This window comes from Phyllobates terribilis, unplaced genomic scaffold, assembly GCF_046119375.1.
Source record: "Phyllobates terribilis strain yellow unplaced genomic scaffold, ASM4611937v1 Scaffold_11__3_contigs__length_659146591, whole genome shotgun sequence".
Classification (NCBI taxonomy): Eukaryota; Metazoa; Chordata; class Amphibia; order Anura; family Dendrobatidae; genus Phyllobates; species Phyllobates terribilis.
This window is the reverse complement of record NW_027362771.1, coordinates 472,028,486-472,050,303: the sequence shown is the minus strand read 5'-3', so window position 1 is coordinate 472,050,303 and position 21,818 is coordinate 472,028,486. Positions and strand designations below refer to the sequence as shown.

Here is a 21,818-nt window from a genome sequence, read left to right as displayed (position 1 = left end):
TAATTTGCATTTTTATCTTTAAAATCCGTGCTCTTTCTATGCTTAGACATATACCTGGCGATCCTATTTATTGATGGACTTCCCTATATTTGCATACAGCAATTAAGAAACTTTTCAGAATAAGCCATTGTGTGTACAGAATAACACTTTTTCTGGTCATTATATGACTTTTATTTTGTATTTTAAGAGGTTTTTCCCTCTGCAGACTAGTTTGTGATTTGCAATCGACTCTGAGCTGGTGGAAAGAGATTAGCTGCTATGATGTCTCCCATACGCAGCACAGCAGAAAGAGAGGGATTCTTGCTCTTGATTCCTTAGATAGCACACAGACAAAAACACCAGAAGCATGGATAAAATTATGCAGCAGTACTAAGCAGCGCAGCTGTGAATCCAGATCTGGGGTGAAATAAAAAAACTTGTTAAAAAGCTTAACATGATTTTTCTGTGTCTCCCTATGCTTATTTTCTCACTCTGCTCCTTATCCCTATGTAAAGTACAATAGGAGTGGTAATCCAACACCTCCCTGTGCTGGCAGTAAATGTTGTCTTGAGCAAGACATAGTTGAGCTGTTTCTCAGAGTGGATGATATGCTTAGCAGGTAGTGGGAGGAGAGAAAAGAGACTTCACTAATAAAATATATTACAATGTTTCTTATATTTGCTTGTACGATTGATTTATGTAAAGTGTTAAATAAAATATATTGAATATACATGCAGATGGGTCTGCACATACAACATGATCGCTTTCTTGTGTGAAGGCAAATACTTAAATATTTATTGGGGTTTGAGCTCTGAATTTTGAAATTTATTATATAAAAACGAAACAGCAGAGTTTCTGACCAACTTACAGCACAAGTCCACGGCTGACCAGGAGGCCCTCTGATACCAATCTAATTGGAGGTCTTTGGCATAATAATAACTCGCAGACTAGAGATAATACAAGTTAGCAGACAATGTACTATTCTTAATTTATTGTGCCACATGGTTGATTGTTGCGGTTTTTCCATTAAATGACCTGTTGTGTCTATTACAAGGATTTTGTGACTGCTAAAGAAACTTCAAGTCATTAATTATATGAAGACAGATAGGAAATGACACAGGTAAAAAAGAAATTGATTTCACAGCGGTTTTCGCATTTGTGCCAGAGGAATGTTACAATGACTTTTCTACTCTGCTTAATTTTGGAGAGGGTATTCAGACTTTGTCCTGTGTACAGACTGTGCCCACTAAGATAACCAGGGAGTTCTTCAACATTATGAAGGGCATATTGAAAACCTAGTGTCTGGGATCTGGCTGGCTTCCTGCTGGCGACACTGCCATGTTAATATACTCGATCTTGCCTGCCCTTCACTTGTCTTCGGTTGAGACAAAGCTGACTGCCGTTTGTGCCACCAGTCTGAAGGACAATCTCTCTTCCTCAATCTTCCTTGTCTTGTAAAAACTGCACTTTTAACTCTTTATTAGATGGCAGCGCTCCGGCTATATCTTGTCCAGACCTAATCCAGATTTAGAGTGTAGTGTTGAGCAGAAAGAGTTGCAAGACTTTGATCCAGCAACCATATCGGAAGTCTGTGGCAGTGGGACCAGAACTTGCCACCATCTCTGGCTCCTCTTTTGATTAGTAAATCTGGCTATTACACACTTGACCCGGATCCAGGCTTTGCTCCCCTCAACCCAGGCTGCTGAACTCTCTTGTGTTCCACATTGGGTTTTGCAGATGGCCCAGCGTGATCCCAGATGATCATCTGCCAGGGCCTACCAACACACACACCTGTGTCTTGGTATTAAGACTTTCTAGTTGCTCCAGTGTTCTGCCTGGTACCTGTTCCTGGTCTTCTAGGACCTCTGGTATGTGTTCGCCTGTGGCTTTCAGGATGTCGTCTCCTGTCTGCCTGAGGCTTCCGGGACCTCTACTACCTGTTCCCAGTCTTCCAGGACCTTGGCTACATGTCCGCCTGCGGCTTCCAAGACCTCGGATACCTGTTCCCGATCTACCAGGATCTCTGCTAACTGTTCCCAGTCTTCCAGGACCTCTGCTACCAGCTTAGGGACTCTTGTCTGTCTACAGTCGGCCGTACTTCTGCTACCTGAACCATGTGCCTGAACTGCCTGCAGCACGGTTCTCGTGGCCCATGTGCCCACCCAAACCTCAGGCTTTGAGGATCCACCTCAACTAGTGAGCCCAACACCGGCACGGACTACTGACGAGGGTCGACTGGACTAGGGTCCGGCAAATCATTTTACTCAAGTCTACATATATGCTTTTTTAAGCTACAGTCTAAAACACGAAGTGTCCTCCAAGTCTTGTGTTTGGAAAGAAGAAATAAGATTTGTAGCTTTTTTACTTAGGGCCCCGTCACACTAAGCGACGCTACAGCGATCCCGACAACGATACGACCTGTCAGGGATCGTTGCTGCGTCGCTATGTGGTCTCTGGTGAGACGTCAAACAGTCAGATCTTTCCAACGATGCAGCAACGATGCGGCGACCCGTAGCGATCTGTATAACGATGCATGCCTATTTGTTTCTGTGTCTGAGTCGCCAACAAGGTCGTTGGTAAGGTGTCAAACACACTGATGCATGCTACCCAGCGGGACCTCAATGATCAAAAAAAGGTCCAGACCATTCCGACACGACCAGCGATCTCACAGCAGGGGCCTGGTCGCTGCCAAGTGTCAAACGTAGCGAGATCGCTGCTGAGGTCGCTGTTGCGTCACAAAACTTGTGACTCAGCAGCGATCTTGCTTAGTGTGACGGGGCCTTTAGACTTACTTAGACTTTGTACTTTTCTTTCCAAGCACAAGGTAATCCACAAAGTAATTTGGCTTATGTGTTAATGTTCAGTAAATATGAGAGCGGCCATCTCTAAATGGTGGCGGTTACAAGTGTTCTGAGGTTATAGCCATGACTGGCAATCATAATGTGAAGTAAAGGGATTTTATATGGAAAGTCATCCAAACTTTATGCAAAAAGTGAATAGCGTACAATTTTGGGCTGTGTTAAAAGAAAAAAATAACTGTAGTGCAAACGCTGAAGATGAGATCAAACTTTTGAGAAATGGCCCAAAGTAAACTTTTTGCCTAGATAATATAAAGTCCTGGCCTAGGTACAATTTTTTTGCAAGTCGTCTGGACACAATAGTGAACGTTGGTGCAAATGAGGTGAAATGGAGTCCAATGCTTTCATACTTTAGACTCCCATTTGCCTCCTTCAAGTCAATGGTTTGATTGGGGGTAGGTCTGAAAACAATAGCTAGAGGATTTCGCCCATCATGCAATTTGAAGTACAATATAAATAAATAATACATATTCAGGAGACCATTCTGATAATCCGGCATGATGAGCAAAAAATGCACACAACGGCTGTGGAGGGGAGAATTGTGAGCTGGAGGACGCCCTCCCCCTGTCCGCAGAGACATTGAGAGTCAGAAACAAGCAGTTGCCCTTTACTGGCCAAGATTGATGATCTGGAAAATTGCCAGAGGTGTAATAACATCAGGCTGGTGGGTGTCCAGGGTGGAAGGGAGAGACTGGGTAACTTTTTAAAAAAAATGGCTACTAGATACCTTCGGCAAAGAAGTCCTCACTCATGTTTGCAGTGGAAAGGGCCCACAGGATTCCCAGGAGACCTACTAGGCCTATCCTGATTAAAATACTACATTATGAAGACCGGGATATCATACTGAGGAAGGCACGGGAGAAACAGGACATATCCCTTGGAGAGCAGAGCGTATCCTTTTTTCCAGACTTCTCTGTGGACGTCCAGCGCAGAAGATCCCTGTACATAGACATTAACCCCTTCACCACCCAGCCTGTTTTCATTTTCCTGAGCAGGCCAATTTTTACAATTCTGACCAGTTTCCCCTTTATGTGGTAACTCTGAAACGCTTCAACCTATCTTACTGATTCTGAGATTGTTTTTTTCACGACACATTATACTTAATGTTGGCGGGAAATTTAGGCCGATATTTTTGCGCTTATTTGTGAAAATATTGGAATTTCGGCAAAAAGTTTGCACATTTCAAACTTTTAACTTTTTATGTCCTTAAACCAGATAGTTATGTCACACAAACTAGTTAATAAATAACATTTCCCACATGTCTACTTCACATCAGGACAATTTTTGAAAACATAATTTTGTTTTGCTAGGAAGTTATAAGGGTTAGAAGTTGACCAGCAATTTCTCAATTTTCCAGCAAAATTTACAAAAAAACATTTTTTTCGGGACCACATCACATTAGAAGTGACTTTGAGGGATCTATATGACAGAAAATACCCCAAAGTGACACTATCCTAAAAACTGCACCCCTCAAGGTGCTCAAAACCACATTCAAGAAGTTTATTAACCCTGAAGGTGCTTCACAGGAATTAAATCAACGTGGAGGAAAAAATGAAAATGTTACTTTATCCCACGAAAATGTCGATTTAGCCTCAAATTTAGCATTTTCACAAGGGCAAGAGGAGGAGACAATGGACCATACAATTTTTTGTGCAATTTCTCCAGTGTACACAGAAACCCCATTTGTGGTGGAAAATTACTGTTTGGGCGCACGGCAGGGCTCGGAAGTGTTGTGTTTGCAGAGCCCCTAATGTGCCAAAACAGTAGAAATCCCCCACAAGTGACCCCAATTTGGAAACTAGACCTCTCGATGAATTCATCTAAGGTTGTTGTGAGGATTTTTAATCGGTGATTCACAGAATTGTATAACATTAGGCTAAGTAAATGGAAAATTACCATTTTTCCACTAAAATGTTGCTTTGGCCCCAAGTTTTTAGTTTTTATAAGGGCTAATAGGAAAAAATGAACAACACAGTTTGTTGTGCAATTTCTCCTGAGTGCACCAATACCCTAACATGTAAATCGGGAAATACTTTGCAGGCACAGTGCAAAGCTGGAAGGAGCGCCATATTATAATGCAGATTTTAATGTTATGGTTTGAGGGTGCCATGACCCACTGGGAGAGCCCCTGAGGTGCCATAACAGCAGAACCCGACATAAATGACCCCATTTTACAAACTACACCTCTCAATGAATTCATCTAGGGATGCAGTGATCATATTGACAACACAGGTGTGTGATAGAATTTGAATTAAATTTTTACCACAGAAATGTTTGTTTTAGCCCCAAATTTTACATTTTTACATGGGGAAATGGATAAAAATTGCACCATAAATTTGTCACACAATTTCAGCTGAAGGTGACAATACCCCATATGTGGCTGTACAGTAATGCTTAGCAATACGGCAAGGCTCGGGAGGGACGGAGAGCTATGTGACTCTTGGAGAACAAATTATAGTAGAATAGTTTGCGGACTCCATATACAGAGCTCCTAAGTGCCAGAAGAGCAGAATCCCCCTTCCTCAAGTGACCCCACTTTGGAAATCCCACCCATCTAGGAATTTATCTACAGGTGCAGTGACGATTTTGACTCCATGGGTGTTTTACAGAAACAAGCAGCAGTGGATGTTGCCGAGTGAAAATTACAAATTTGCCAATGTAGTGTCCGTACGTTGTGCCCAGCTCGTGATTCTGGAGACATGGACCGGTAAATTAGGTGGGCTCTCATTGCCACAGTAATACCAAATGTGTGGACGCTAAATGTGGTTTAGGCACACTGTGGGGCTCAGAAGGGAGGGGGTTATTTGGATTTGGGAGCGCAGAATTCACTGGATTTCTTTTGGGGGGTGAGGAGCCATAGTGCTTTTCCAGAGCATTTGTACTACCAGTAATGTGGAAGCCCCTTATATTTCCATTGATGGACATAAGTGGGGACTTGCTTTTTTTGTGGATTGAGTTGATGCTTTTATTGGGAACATTTTACATGACATTTTGGATCAGATTTATCCTGCGTTCTACGCTGAGCACGTACATCGGGGGTTTCCATCTAAATCTCCGAATGACATGATTCAGATGAAACCCCCGAGCGATCTATTCACTACAATGATCCCCCATGATGAAGCGGTGAACACAACACAGCGAAACGCGCGTAGGGGTCCTTCAGTGGGATTCTTCTTCTGCTGCTGGCCACCTTTTTCCTTTTGAGGTCTGTTTACTTATTTTTTCACTTTTTGATATGGCTATTTGCCTAACATCTGAGGGAGCACGGTGCCTGCCGTGTATTAGTTAGGACATTTGGGCACTTATGTGACATGCAATTTTGAGGGGATTTATACACATTGTACTTTCTCCCAGATGTCCATTCGGATATCTTATCCATGTTCTCCCTTTTTGTAACTTACATTCAGATTGATGGCAACTTGCATGTCTAACAGCCTCATATTATACTAAAAATATGGATATTTTGTGGCCATGCACTGTCACTTTACATGTCTTTTTGTATTTTGTGTGTTTTTTTGTATAACATATTTTTTAATTCTACCTCAATAAAATTCAGTTTTTATTCTTTGAGATTCTAGAATACTCCTTGTTTTCTCTTGAATTACTACTATAATGAGGCAGCAGAGTTACTCTGGACTCCATATGGCCTCTGTTCAGATGGATACTGCCGGATCACAGGTAAGACGGCGTCCACAGCGCCTCCATCTGACTCATTATAGGGAATCTTATGCCGGGGGTTCCGTCTGAATCATGTATTTCAGAGATTTACATGGAAATCCCATGTAAGGGCTCAGTGCAAAGCACAGGATAAATGTGCGCCGAGCCTTACTGCGATCTTTGGGAGGCAGAATGAACAAATCAACAGCAGGTCAAAAATTGTTTTTATTTATTTTTTACACTGTTTCTCGTGCGGTATAAGTGATTAGACAAGTTCGTTCTTTGGGTAGGTGCAATTACAGCGATACCAGGTTTAGATCGTTTTTATGTTTGGCTGCTGTCACACACTAAAAGATGCTGTTTTTGCAAAACAAAGTTTTTGCATCGCCATATTCTGAAAGCTATAGTTTTTCTATATTTCTGCCGACAGAGTCATAGGGGGGCTTGTTTTTTGCGGGACAAGTTTTTATGCATATAACAATTTTTGATTGCTTTCTATTCCACTTTTTTCGGCAGTATGATGAAAAAGCATAGTTTTTTGCCATGTTTTTTTTTTTTGACGGTGTTCACTGAAGGGGTTAACTAGTGTGACAGTTTTATAGATCAGGTCGTGAATGTGGCGATACCAAATATGTGTATATGTATTTTTTTTTTTTACAAAAATAAACCTATTTATTGGTTTAATATCTTTTCATTATTTTTTTGTTTATTTAAGATTTTCTTTAAATATTTTTTTAATTTTTTTTTACTTTTTTACTTAGACCCTCTATGGGACTTTAACTTTTATTACTCTGATTGCTCATATAATACACTGCAATGCATTACACCTGTCAGTGCTGCACTGACAGAAGCCTCTTAGAGCATCGTCTAACAGACTTGCTATAGCTGTCAGACCCGGCAATGATAAGCTCGATTGGGCCCTTGCAATGACATCGTGGGGGCGCCAATCTGAAGGGAGTGGGAGCCGAGATCTCAATCTGCGCATGCGCTGCCTCCAGCAGCCATTTTCCTAAAGTCCACTGCATTGAAAAGCATTTGAAAGTGAGGGGGCTCTGGGCTTTCACAAAATGTCGGTGGAACCCCCGCATTGCCGAACACCCTCTCCTACCAGGCTGGGACCTGCAGCATTGCCCCACTCCTAAGGCCACCGCCAGAAGCGACCTTGGGACCGCGCCCCACCGCAGCTGGTAAGCTACATTCGGATCATAAGGCACACCCCCATTTCCCCCTCCAAATTGGGGGGGGAGTGCGTCTTATAATATGAATAATACAGAAACTTAATAGAACTACTAGAGGCATGCAGGCTTAGGTCCCAGCCCGGATGCATCCCGATTTTAATTCTTGTCCATAAAATCTGGTGGACATGTAAGACATTTTAGGGAATGGGAGAATATTCCAAGTACAACCCTATCTGGAGTAACCCCTGCTTGAGGGAATTGCAACATTTGGAAGGTTTTGGGGAATGGAAAAGGAGAGGATTGAGATACTTACATCAATTTTATAAGGAGTGTTATTTTTACACATTTGAGCATTTAAAGCCGACCTTTAATCTGTGTAACTCCGATTTCTTCAAGTATCTACAATTACAACACGTGATTAGAGCTCATGAGTCTATCTCTGATCTGTCCATCTCCTTGAATGGGGTGTTGGACTCTGGTAAATGCCAAAAATACTAAAGGACTGATATCTTTCATGCATAATTCCTTGTTACTAAAAATCCTGGGAGACCCTATGGGTAAATCCAGGTGGGATATGGGACAAATTACTTCAGAGGAGTGGGATGATATTTTAGAGTCACCAGGGAAAGTATCGATAAATATGGCTCAAAGAACATCCCAAATATTTCCCATCCACAGAGTATATACAGTAGAACTTCAAAAGTGCTATACATGATGGGCTTCAGGACGGATGATTGTTGCCCACGTTGTAGGGAAGATGGTGTAGATTTTTGGTCCATATGTTCTGGTCCTGCTCTCACTTGGTTGGGTTGTGGGGAGATTGATTTTTGAGGTCTTTGGTATTCGGATGTCTCTTAGCCCCAAGGTGTGTATGTGTTTGGCTATTTGGGAGACATTGGAAATTCATCCCCACTACTGGCTATAGCTAAAATACTCTATCAATCCAGAAAGACCATAGCTAAACAATGAATGGCAAGAACTGCTCAGTCAGTGGAAGAGGTTGTGAGCTGCTTAAATACCACCATCTTGATGGAAAAAGATATACATCAAAACGGGGGCTATTGCGAAATATGGTAAAACGTGGGGGGACTGGATTAAATGCCCAGCGGTGGTGTCAGAGGCAGTGGCAAGAGATGTCATATTCACCTTACTTCTCCTTTAATAGTGACCCACTATTTCAGACATGAAACACCTTACTGTAAGGTTCTCATGTTTAAATCGTCATCTGGATATTGTATTCGATATAATCTTAAAATGTGAGAGGGACGGTGGGAGATGGGTGGGTGAGATTGGGCATTGTAGTCTTGTCATGAACAATGATGGATACAAAACTGTACTCAACTTCTTCTGATTTTATAATATGATTACCTTAATCATTCATCTTGTAAGTTGTAAAGTTTGCACAATAAAACCATTTTGATTAAAAAAATATTATTTTATTTTTGGGCTTTTATTTTCCTTTCCCTTTTTTTCCAAGAGCCACAACTTTTTTGTTTAGTTTTCTGTCGACATAGCCGTAAAAGGACTTGTTTTTTAACAGGCCCAGTTGTATGTTTAAATTGCACAAATGATTTTACCATATCATGTAATGAAAAACGGGAAAAATTATTCAAAATGGGGTGAAACAGTGGCAAAAAAAAACAATTCTCCCATTATTTTTACAGTGTTCAAGGTAAAAATGACCTGGTAAGACGAGTCTCCAGGTCAGTATAACTACGACAACACCAAACTTGTATACTTTTTTTTTTCCATATCTTACCGGGTAAACAAATTCACAAAAGTTTTTATTTTTGGTACATACAATGTTCTGATTGCCAGGAACACGGGAGCCTGTGATCATTGTGGTCATAGCTACCCAAACAGATGTCCTACCGAGATGGACAGTGGCATTTCAGTGGTTAAACAGCTCCATTCACTAATATTAGTGGCAGGTACTGGCTGTATAACACAGCCAGCACTCATCATGTGGACTCCTGAGCCTGCTCCATACATGTGCCCCCAATATACAGCAAACAAATAAGGCAAATGTTGGGAGGGAGTCTATGCCAAGTGAGTTACATGTGACCTTGGGACCAGTCACAGAAAACAGAACAGATTAGGAAACAATTGCAACCATCTATTGCAGTTGAGGTAGGTCGCACAGCAACACCAGAGCAAGTCATTATATGCAATGTTGCAAGACATCACTGCAATCTCAATGACATGTCACAATGTCACCATGTAGCCCTAGATACACATTGTAACTGCTGCTTTCCGAACACTTTCATCCTTCATAGATGGCAATGACAAAAATGCCTAGACTGAGCTGCTGCTAGCATTTCAAAGAAGAATAATGCACCTTGCAACCATATCTTTAAGAGGAACCTGTCACCATGTTTTCCCTATACAGATGGTATCCACCAACTTTGTGCTGTCCAGTCCAGCACTCCAGCAACACCTTTATAAGAGCCTGGCTGCCCAACATGCCTAAGAAAATGCCTACCGGTCCATATAGTAATCAGCGCAGAGCGGTCCGATGGGCATCTGTGGATTGTGCTCGGAGACTCCTCTGTCCCCACTGTATCCGTCTCTCCTGCTTTGATTGACGCATCTGACTTCATTCACACAGCATGTTGCATCTGTGCAGGTCCTGTTCCCGACTGTTCACGAGAGAGTTAAATGTAGGAGAACTCGGCCACGTCAATCAAGACTGAAGAGATGGCGATTAAGGAAACAAAGGAGGCCCCGAGCACAATCTGGAGACACCTTAAGTATGTGGGGCAGCTGGACTCTTATGAGGAGGTTGCAGGGATACTGTTCTAGCCATCTGAAAGGTGGTGGATACCGTTTATATATGGAAAATCTGGTAACAGGTCGCCTTTGAGTTTTTAGTAAGTAAATCAATAAGCTTGACATAAGAAGGACTTTGCCGCCCTCTAGTGGATACAATGGAATAAAACAGCTAATATGAGAGGAGACCTACTTACAATTCAACAAGATTTGGGAGCTTCTGAGCAAGATTTTCCGGCTGCAAAATATAAAACCAACAAACACATTATACATCTGTATATACCAAGATGAAAGCTGTGCATTTTTGTTAATCCTGGAAGTGCCCAATTCAATGTCCTCTTATTTATTATGGGTCCAATGTATTGAGGAGGCGAGCAGTACAGGCATATGAATATGTTATTCAGCAGCTATCAGAGAAGAGGATTGGGGAGCACCAGTCTAATAAATTTGGTATCTGTGTATCTATGGTTTTTGTGTAGTAATCTTGTAAAGAACCGGTCAGTCTTTGCAGCCTTCCTAACATCTCGGTGCGTATGGTGACATGTTAGGCTATGCCCCCTTCTGATTTATGTTTGCCAGCTCATCTGACCTTCTGTTAGTACGTGGGTGGCATCTGGAAACTTGCTGCCCCGGCTGACCCCGCACAATTCATTTTCCTGTACTCACCAGTGTGGTCAGAGAGTTGCGCTTCATGTAAAGCCTCTCCAGATACTGAAGTCCTTCATCTTTCAGCAGTTCTAGAGGAAAGTGGTTTAGGTTGCGGTAATTTAAGAAGAGATTCTTGTGTCTTTCCAGCTTGGCCACAGAGATGGTCTGGCAGAGTTCTGAAGCCATGTTTGGCTGGGGTCCATCCAACTGGACAAAGTGCATGTCAGCATCTCAAATCATCTAGAAGGCAAGAAAGTCAGTGAAAACATGACATAAAAACATGGCGGGGTGCACCCTACATCCACTGATAGCTGAGCTGTAAAATTGGGGAATCACAACATCTACAATGTTCACTTTAGGAAACAAGATTGCAGTTGACTTTGGACCATCAAAAAAAAACAGAACATTAAAGGGTTGTCCATTATATTGTAACAAATGTAATGGGATTTGATTTTATTGCACTTACATAAGTATTTTCAGATTTGTACAGTTCTAAAATGATGGAGGAACAAGTGACCATCTGCCTCCTCCAACTGAAAAACACTCTGTATGGGAAAAAGGTTTTTCAATCAGAGGAGGCTGATGGACAGGAGAACTGTGCCGTCTGTGGGGAAGACCCTACTAACAAGTGCAGGAAAAGTGGCCACTGAATTAAAGGGGTTGTACCAAGTCATCCACATGATAAATAACTTGGCTGGATTCTCACTGTTGGGATCCTGGTGCTCAGAATATGGCTCTATAGTGCCCCGTGACTCCAGCATGCAGACCATTGCACCACTGGCTATGGAACTTGCTGTACTCTCTGTTTCCTGCAGTCTCACCGCAATTAATGAGGCAGCGACCCGATTCAGTCCATTCAAAGGGTGCACCGCAGAACTACATTCTTGGTATTGGTGGGGTCCCAGTGGTGGATCAGTGATAAGTGCTAACTTGGTACAACCCCTTTAAGGTTGTCTGAGATCTCGCTTTGTCATACTGTACTGTATTTGGTAAACCAAATGCCATCACGTAGCCATGGTCATGGGGTAACTCCATATAAAGCAGTGGTGGGGAACCTCAGGCCCGAGGGCAGCCTTGATGACCTTTTCTCTGGCCCCCGGGCAGATTCCCGGAGACCGCAATGTTCAGGTCGGCAGCTGCCTTTTGACGGCTGCCGGCCCTTAAATTTCTTCTTGCTCTGCGAGCGCAAGCACACTACTGAATGCTACAGCACATACAAATAAAGATTACGTCCTGGCCAGAGCCAGCATCAAAACGTACTCCGTGGCCGGAGTTAGTGCGATGCGCTCCCGTCCCACGGAAGACCACACTGGCAGCCTCTGTGTCTCCTCCTGTGATGTATAATCCTCAGCCCCATATATTCTTCTGTGATGTATAATCCGCAGCCCCATGTCTCCTCCTGTGATGTATATGCCCCAGCCCCATGTCTCCTGTAATCTATATACCACAGCCCCATGTCTCATGTGATGTATATACCGCAACCCTATGTGTCTCCTATGTTATGTATACAGCAGTCTCAGTGTTCCTATGTGATGTATACACAGTAGTCTTGGTGTCTCCTATGTGATGAATGTACAGCAATCACGGTGTCTTCTATGGGATGTGTATACAGCTGCCTCGGTGTCTCATGTGCTGTATACGGCAGTCTCGGTGTCTCCTATGTGATGTATATACAACAGTCTTGCTGTCTCCTATATAACCAGCAGAAAAAAACACAGTAAACATGTGTTATGTGTCCGCCAGCAATATTAAAGGGGTTGTCCACTACTTTATATGATCCCCCAATGTATTCCCCAAGGCCCATAAGTGTTTCTCTAAATACCTTGTGATGCCTTTTCTGCCTGTGAGCGGTGCTATCACTGGACGCTCACAGGCATCAAATGACCTCCGGCTACAGCCGGCTCTGACATCCGCTGATCTCACGTCAAGTTCCGGCTGCAGCAGGGGGTACTCACTTCTGCGTTCCACGGTGGCTGCTGGGTGGGGTTACCCAGCGCGTCACACCCGGCATCCACCGCGACCTCTCCCTCTCCTCATTCACTGGGAAAGCGTGCGGTGGATGCTGGGTGTGCCGCATGGTGTAACCCCGCCCACAGCCCAGCATCCATCGCGGGGAGTGCGTCAATGATGTCACGCCTTACTTGACTTGACATCAGAACCACAGGACGGATTTCATCAACCAAGGTATCATTTTAATCAGTGAAATGTCGCCCACCTGACAGTGTACATAGTTTACTGAGCACAATCCTGCTGACAGGTGCGCTTTAAACTACGCTTTTTACTGGATGACGTTATAGTATTGAATTGGTACCATGAAAAAGTGTATAACTTCGTTCAATTCAAAATAGGTTACGTGCGGACACAGTTCTCACACCCAAGAGCTGGTTTATATATTCCAGGTCCAGAGAAGTGGATAGATTGAGCCCCGACCAACACGGCTCATCCAAGGCAAAGGTGTCTGAATCATCCAGGGATTGCTGACACTTATCCTATTCTCGTGAAGGACCAGCTGGAGATGCAGACACCTTTTGGTGAGACAGGAGGGCCAGGGCCAATAGTTACTGGAGCGCATGAGAAGCTGCCAGATCGGAGATGGTAATAATGAACCTTAGTGATGTATACATTAATAATACAATGCACTCTTAGGGGGTGTGAACAAAATGATGGAAGACTACCCAGAAAAAGGTCTGTATACTTGCCAACAGTCCCAATTTTACTGGGACAGTGCAATGAATCGAACAACAAAAGGGGTGCGGTATATAAAGCCCACTCAAAAGTGGCCATTACTATCTGGTTTTAGGGTGGTCCCATGAAAGCTGCTTAAATATCCAGATTTTGAGCTATTAAAATCTTCGTTTTGTCAAATCGCTCACTGTGATTTGGCTTTGTTGCCGCTGATAACGTCATTACTGCTGGATGTGCTGATGGTGGCAATTCATGGCCATGCTCAATGTGGCTTCTTCTGCTCATTAATACCATTCAGATGTCCTGACTATACTGTGAATGTTGGTGGCAGCTCTTGTCACGGGTGTGTCGCCACGAAGATCGTCACGATTACACAGCCTGACTTCTCGCAGCTGACTTTTTGGTGCTTTGTGTTTTTCGGCAGTGAGGGAGTTAATTCTCTCTCTCTCTGTGCTAGACGAGGTCCAGCCTCGCCCAGCTGCAATCAATGCTGCTGTAGTGAGACTCCTTCAAATGCCTGCTGGTCTGTTAGGGAAGTGTCGGTGAAAGCATTTCATGCAGACTAACAGAGCGGATCGTGGTATTTGGAGTTTCAGAGATAAGTGTATTCGGAGAGTTTTTTCCCTTCCTCGCTTTATCATTTATCTCCTTTCCCGTTGGTGTTCCCTCTGTTGTAGTTGTGTAGTTTTTGTATGCAAGGTGGTTTTGGTTTTTCCCTTGTACTGTCTCGTTCGTCTAAGTACTGTGTGTGGGCATATTATTACTTGTCCCCTTTTGTTGTGATCGGGGTCCTTCTCAGGACTAGATTACTTAGGTGCAGGGATCCTCAGGAGGTAGGGGTTACGCTGGCGGCCTGGACCTCTGTACCTTTAACAGTACCTCCAGGTTGAGGGATTAGCCAGGGCCCCAGCTTAGGGTCAGCTTAGGCCCCCTACCTCCAGTATACAGAGACAGCGTGACAGCTCTTTGCCCAGCAGTACAGCAGCCTATTATGGTGTAATCTTATCAAGGTGTGCAGAATTATTAGGCAGCTTGCTTTCCTCAGACAAAATGTGCCAAAAAAAGAGATTTAACGAACGGAAAAGTCAGAAATTGTTACAAGTCTTCCAGAGGTATGCAGCACTCCTGAAAGTGCTAAGATATTGGGGAGCGATCACAAAACAAAACCATCAAAAGTTTTGTTGCAAAAAATGAACAAGGTCGCAAAAAATGAACAAGGTCGCAAAAAACATGTTGAGAAAAAAGTCACGTTATCTGCCAAAGATTAGAGAAGAATCAAAGGTGAAGCAACCAGGAAGCCATTATCCTCCAGTGCTGTCATATTCCAGAGCAGCAGCCTCCCTGGAGACCAGAAGTACAAGGTGTTCAGTGCTCAGAGACACGGCCGAGGTAAGGAAGGCTGAAACCCGACCACCATTGAGCAAGACACAGGAGGGGAAATGTCAAGACTGGGCCAAGAAATATCTGAAGATGGATTTTTTAAAGGTTTTATGGACTGATGAGATCAGAGTGATTTTTGATGGACCATGGCTGGATCAGTGATGGTCTCAGATCCCTACTTTGACTCATATACCAGCATGTTTTAGGTGGAGTAGTGCTGTGGGCTGGTATTATTAAAGATGGACTAGTTAGACCTTATTGGGATGAAAATGGGCTCAAAATCAACCCCCAAACCTACTGCCAATTTTTAGAAGACACTTTCCTCAAGCAGCGTTACAGGAAAAAATCTGCGTCTTGCAAGAAAACTACGATTTTCATGCAGGGCACTGCTCAATCGCAGCATCAAGTCTCCAATGCTCGGCTACCAGCGAAAGAATAATGACACGGCCCCTTTCTCACCTGTCCTGAACCCTATTGAGAACTTGTGGGCTCTTCTTAAAGGGGTTTTCCCATGAACAAAAGTTCATTTTAATCAATAGAGTTTGGAATAATTATAACTTCCACAATTGGATGTGTTTAAATAAAATGTTCCACTTTAACAGATGAAAATAAATGATTGAGATAGGAACATTTAGGTTTTTCATTTAGTTGCTTAATAATTCTGCACCCAGAGATATTCTCCTAAGAAAGACAAAACCTCACTTTTACTTTCTTTAATATTTAGGTTTATTAACTTTTTGGATTGACCGACAGCACTGTAGTTGTTCAATAATAAAATGAGTCATCAAACATACAAATTGTCTAATAATTCTGCACACAAACATTTTTTATACCTATTTTATGCTGTCTAAACCTGAGATATGTCCTATATACTCAGGTGTTACTTAGGCTATGTGCCCACGATGCAGAAATGCTCCGGATTTTTTTCCTGAGCATTTCTGCATCTCCCTGGCGGAAAAAAACGTATGCGGATTGTACATGCGGATTGTATATGCGTTTTCCTGCCAGGGACATGCGGATGTGAAGCGTTCTTCACATGCATTTCCGCATGCGGGTTGACAAGCGCTTTCCAAGCGATTTTAGCATCACTTGGAAAGGGCTTGACAACTTGGTCACACTATATAAATCCATGCAACCGGTATGGATTTATATAGTGTGACCGAAAGAATGTTAAAAAATAAATATTATACTTACCTTCCGATGGCCCCCGGAGTTTTGCTTCGCTCCGTCCTGGCTTGCCGGCAGCTCGCGGTACACTGCACTGAAGGACCTGCTATCACATGACTAAATGACGTCAGCGCAGGTCCTTCAGTGTAGTGTACCGCGAGCTGCCGGCAAACGAAGACAAGGAGACCGGGGGCCATCAGAAGGTAAATCTAATAATTATTTTTTATTTTATTATTTTTTTTACAGGTTCTATGGTACCCGGGTCCGGAGGAGTCTCCTGTCCTACACACCCGGGTACCATCCGCACAGTGAAACGCTTGGATTCCGCATGTACAGATGTAGTGATGCGGAATCCATGCGTTCCAATGCAAGTCAATGGCGGCGAAAACGCAGCACTTCCGCAAAATAATTGGTAGTGCTGCGTTTTTTTCTGCAATGATAACCCGCAGCGGAAATTTCCGCAGCATGTGCACAGCACATGCGGATTATCATTGGGGAACATGGCAGGCCTTCTACCAAGCGTTTTTTAAGCGTTTCTGCTGGGTTTTTGCCGCTGCGGAAACGCATAAAAAAAGCATCGTGGGCACACAGCCTTATAGTCTTAAAAATACAGTAAAAATCTCTTTATTTGGTCATGCTAATTACAACCCCATGCATTTGAAAATCCCACTGACAGGCACATGGTAATCAGAAGATTGCCACAAGAGAAGTGGTCTGTAAAACTTTGTAAAACTTTGCAATTTATTAAAAATCCTGTCTTTTCCCAAAAATCAAATGATTTTTAACGTCATGGTTTACTGCTTGTGGCCTAGATTGCTGGCCACCTCTCCAATCTATCAGAGGTGGCCAGTTTCCTAAGAAAAGAGGGGGCAGTATACAGCATGCGCTCCTCTGATGTAAAGTAGCCAAAGCTGTCTTAGCTAGCAGCATCAGAAAGTGACCATGCCACTGGCCTGGACTGTTAATCTCCAGGAACATACCATACTGGCATGCAGAAAGCTGCTCCTTAAGAAAGATTAGACAATCCCTTTAAATGATTTTTGGGGTTACCAGATCACAGACCTTCCAACAATTACTTTTTTTTTTTTTTAGACAAATCTCAATCAGGTCAGAAAAGCTCATCCATCATTCTAACCACATAGCACCAAAAAATTGTCAAAATATTGGGGGGGGGGGGGGGTTACCAGCACATGAACTTCTATATCAGGTCGGCTTATTGTAAAGGATTTGCTTTAAATTACACAAATTCAAAATGCCCCAGAGATCATCTCCTACATGGAAAGCTTGAAAAATAACTTCAGCATTACTTCTCTTTTATATGTAACCAGAATAAACCAGCAACAGGTAAAAGGAATCTCCCGAAAACACATTTGCACATAAATCTGTTATGATCTGCAACAAGTACTAAGGAAAGATAGGGGAAAGCTGTCCCTACAGTAATACTAAGCTGAATCCCTACGATGTAGCGGGCTGCCTGTTCCTAGCGAACTGACCCACCTTAGTCCTCGGCTAGTCTGAACGAAGACCTATAGCATAAGGGGAGGGGTCCCTAAAAGAACTAAGGACTGGGACAAAAAAGGGACACCTCCTAAACTGAGAAGTTGTTGCAGAACACAAAAAGACAAAAAGGTACTAGAGGTCCCAGAAAGACCAAACGAACTGACAGAGAAAGGCACAGAAGCACCTGGCTAGAAACAGTCAAACACTGAAGTCCAGCACAGCCAGGAGGGCGGAGCTGGAATATAAAGCAGGTGGTCACGTGACCACAAAACACAAGATGGAAAAACAAACAGGAGAGTTCTAACAGTACCCCCTCTTTTATGAGGATCCTCCGGATCCTCCAGGCCCAGGCCTATCCGGAAACCTCCTGTGGAACGCTCTAACAAGCCTAGGAGCAGAGACATCATCCGCCCTTACCCAGGAGTTATCTTCGGGACCGAAACCCTTCCAGGAGACAAGATACTGTAATCTCTCTCTATGCCATCTAGAATTCAGGATACGAGAAATTTCATATTCGCGTCTTCCACCACAGGAGGAACTGTGACAGTGGAATCCCTATCTGACACATCAGCCTTTTTCAACAAGGAAACATGAAACACAGGATTAATCTTCCAGGAAGTAGGGATATCCAACCTAACCGCAGACCGGTTAACAACCTGAAGCACTTTAAATGGACCCACAAACTTAGGACCCAGTTTTTTAGAAGGAATCCTCAACCACAGGTTCTTTGAGGACAACCAAACCATGTCAACCACAGTAAACAAAACCTCCTTACGTTTCCTGTCAAAATACTTCTTGGACTTCTTGTTAGCCTCTTGAAGGTTGCAACGTACATTAGTCCAAACTCTCTCCAAATCACCGGAAAAATTCTCCTCCTCCGGCAAAGCCGACCACAATTTGGAGAACGAACCAAAAGACGGATGTCTCCCAGTACAACAAAAAAAAAGGAGAACACCCAGCAGAGGAGGATGTATGATTGTTAAGAGCAAATTCTGCGAGAGGCAGAAACTCAGACCACACCTCTTGATTGTACGCCACAAAACAACGCAAAAACTGTTCAACATCCTGGTTCTTTCTTTCAGTCTGTCCATTAGACTCAGGATGATACCCAGACGAAAATGACAAATGGACTCCCAACCTGTCACAAAAAGCACGCCAAAAGCGAGCCACAAACTGAGGTCCTCTATCAGAAACAATATCCATGGGAACGCCATGAAGCTTGACAATCTCTTTAACAAACGCCTTAGCGAGTGTCTTGACGCAGGGCAACTTAATGAATGGAACCAAATGACACATCTTACTAAAACGGTCCATGACCACACAGATGACAGTAAAACCCTCGGACACAGGAAGATCAGTAATAAAATCCATTGTGAGATGCGTTCAAAGCGCACTAGGAACCTTCAGAGGGCAAAGCAACCCCACAGAAGGAGTATGTGAAGCCTTTGACCTAGCACACACAGTACATTGACGCACCCACTTGATGACTTCCTTCGGCCATCCAGGCCACCAAAAACTACGACTGATAAGTCTCTTAGTCTCCGAAATTCCTGGATGACCAGCCAACCGAGACTCATGACACTCCACAAACAAATCTCTCCTAAAGGCTCTAGGCACGAACAACCTGCCATGGGGACTGTTAGATGGAGCATCATCTTGAGCTTTCAGAATCCCATTCTCCAAAACGGAGTCCAATGCCGCCACCACAACTCCTTTCTGTAAAATGCCCTAATCCTCCTCGGCACCGACCGTAGGAGAGAAGCTGCGAGTATCCCTTAGTACCAGGGATATAGGTAACAGAAAAATGAAACCGAGAAAAAAAAAAAGTGCCCACCTAGCTTGACGGCATTCAAGCGCTTGGCAGCATGCATAGATCAAATTCTTATGATCTGTGAACACCTGAATAGGAAATCTAGCGCCTTCCAAAAAATGACGCCAATGTTCAAACACGAGTTTAATAGCCAGCAACTTCCGATTTCCAACATCATAATTCAGTTTGGTTTCCGAAATTTTTTTCGAAAAGAAGGCACAAGGATGTACTCCATCCTTGTTCTCCTGAGACAAAACTGCTCCGACCCCCACCGATGACGCATCGACCTCGACCAAAAAAGGCTTGGTCTCATAAGGCTGCATAAGGATAGGGGCAGAACTGAACCTCTCTTTGAGATACTCAAACGCTTCAATGGCCTCAGTAGTCCACTGGACCGTATTCGCACCTTTCCTGGTGAGATCGGTCAGACGCTTAGCAATTACAGAAAAATTCTTAATGAATTTCCTGTAATAATTGGCAAAACCCCAAAATCTCTGTATGGATTTCAAACCAATAGGCCTAGGCCATTCCTGCACAGCCAGAACCTTCACTGGGTCCATCTCAAAGCCCTCGCTGGAGACAATGTAGCCCAAAAAACTAATTTTCTGCACAGCGAACTCACATTTCTCCAGCTTAGCAAAGAGTGAATTATCACTCAACTGCAAAACTTCACGTACACTCTGCCAATGGGACTCTAGATCTGGTGAATAAATCAAAATGTCATCCAAATACACAACCACATTCTAACCAATCAAAGGTCTCAGGATGTCATTAATAAGGTTCTGAAAAAGTGCAGGTGCATAGGTAAGACCAAAAGGCATCACCAGATTCTCAAAATGACCTACCGGAGTGTTAAAAGCAGTTTTCCATTCATCACCCTCCTTCACTCGTAACAAATTGTATGCCCCCCGGAGATCAATTTTAGAGAACCACTTGGCCCCCACCAACTGGTTAAACAAGTCAGGAATTAACGACAATGGGTAGGAATTGTGTACGGTAATCATATTAATTTCACGAAAATCCAGACATGGACGTAAACCACCGTCCTTTTTTTTAACAAAGAAAAATCCAACTGCCACAGGCGACTTAGAAGGTCTAATGTGACCAGCAGCCAGGCTAGTCTGTATGTATTCTTCCAAGGCCTTTCTTTCAGGAATAGTCAGATTAAACAAGCGACTCTTGGGAAGGGTAGCTTAAGGAACAAACTCAATGGAGCAATCATAATCCCTATGAGGAGGTAAAATTTGCGACTCCTCCTCTGAAAAAACCCTCCAAAAATCTTGAATAGGTAGAGGTAATTCCCCTTTTTCCACATCCGCAATGCGACCATTACAACATTTATCATAGTACTTCAGACTCCAAGACTTAATCACATTAGTAGACCAGTCCAGCAAAGGATTGTGCAGTTTTAACCAAGGCAAACCTAAAACAACCAGAGAGGGTAAATTATCTAATACAACCAAGTCCAAAATTTCTTGGTGAACTCCACTGATAGTGAGGGGAAATGCAGCAACCTTGTGAGTAATACATTTCAAGGGAGTGTTATCAATTGCAATCACAGAAATAGGTGATGACAAAGGTTTGGATTTCAAGTTAAGTTTTTCCAAAAACCCTTTATCAATCACATTAAGTGTTGAACCACAATCCACAAATACCTGAAATTCAATGAAATTTTCCTGCAAAGTAGTACTCCCAGAAAGAAATACTCCTGCAGAGCGTAAACAAGCTATACGGGCGTACCTGACCTTTTTTTTTTCTTTACTTAAAAGAAGCTCACAATACTTAATCAAATGGTCAGCTTTACCACAATAAAGACACAATCCCTCGGCGAACCTCCGGTCTCTTTCCTGAGAGGGGAGCGACTTCGCCCCAACCTCCATCGGTTCTCCGCCGTCAGAGCAGATTTTCTGGGGACTAGGACCTGGCATTACAGGAGTCTTTACCTCATTCAGTCTAAATCTCAATCTCCTATCCACACGAAAAGCTAATTGCATGGCATTCTGCAGAGTCTCTGGTGCGGGGAATGCAATTAGCAAATCCTTAACCCTTTCACTCAGACCACCAAGAAATAGACATTTCAGAGCAGGATCATTCCATCTGACTTCCGAGGCCCATCTTCTGAAGTGTGTGCAATAATTTTCAACATCACCTGACCCCCGATTCAAACGCCTGAGTTCTGCCTCAGCA

At 43.3% G+C, this 21,818-nt stretch overlaps 1 protein-coding gene across 2 annotated transcripts in view; it reads right to left on the bottom strand.

The window, feature by feature from the left end:
* The window catches only part of LRRC28 (leucine rich repeat containing 28), a 60,228-nt gene that overhangs the window by 21,742 nt on the left and 16,668 nt on the right, over positions 1 to 21,818 (bottom strand). For both annotated transcript variants that reach the window (XM_073653335.1, XM_073653334.1), the window contains exons 2-3: positions 11,108 to 11,329; positions 10,639 to 10,679 (exon numbers count right to left, since the gene is read on the bottom strand). In XM_073653335.1, coding sequence (XP_073509436.1) covers positions 10,639 to 10,679; positions 11,108 to 11,311 — 245 coding nt within the window. In that variant the 5' untranslated portion in view covers positions 11,312 to 11,329. The remainder of the gene's footprint in view (positions 1 to 10,638; positions 10,680 to 11,107; positions 11,330 to 21,818) is intronic.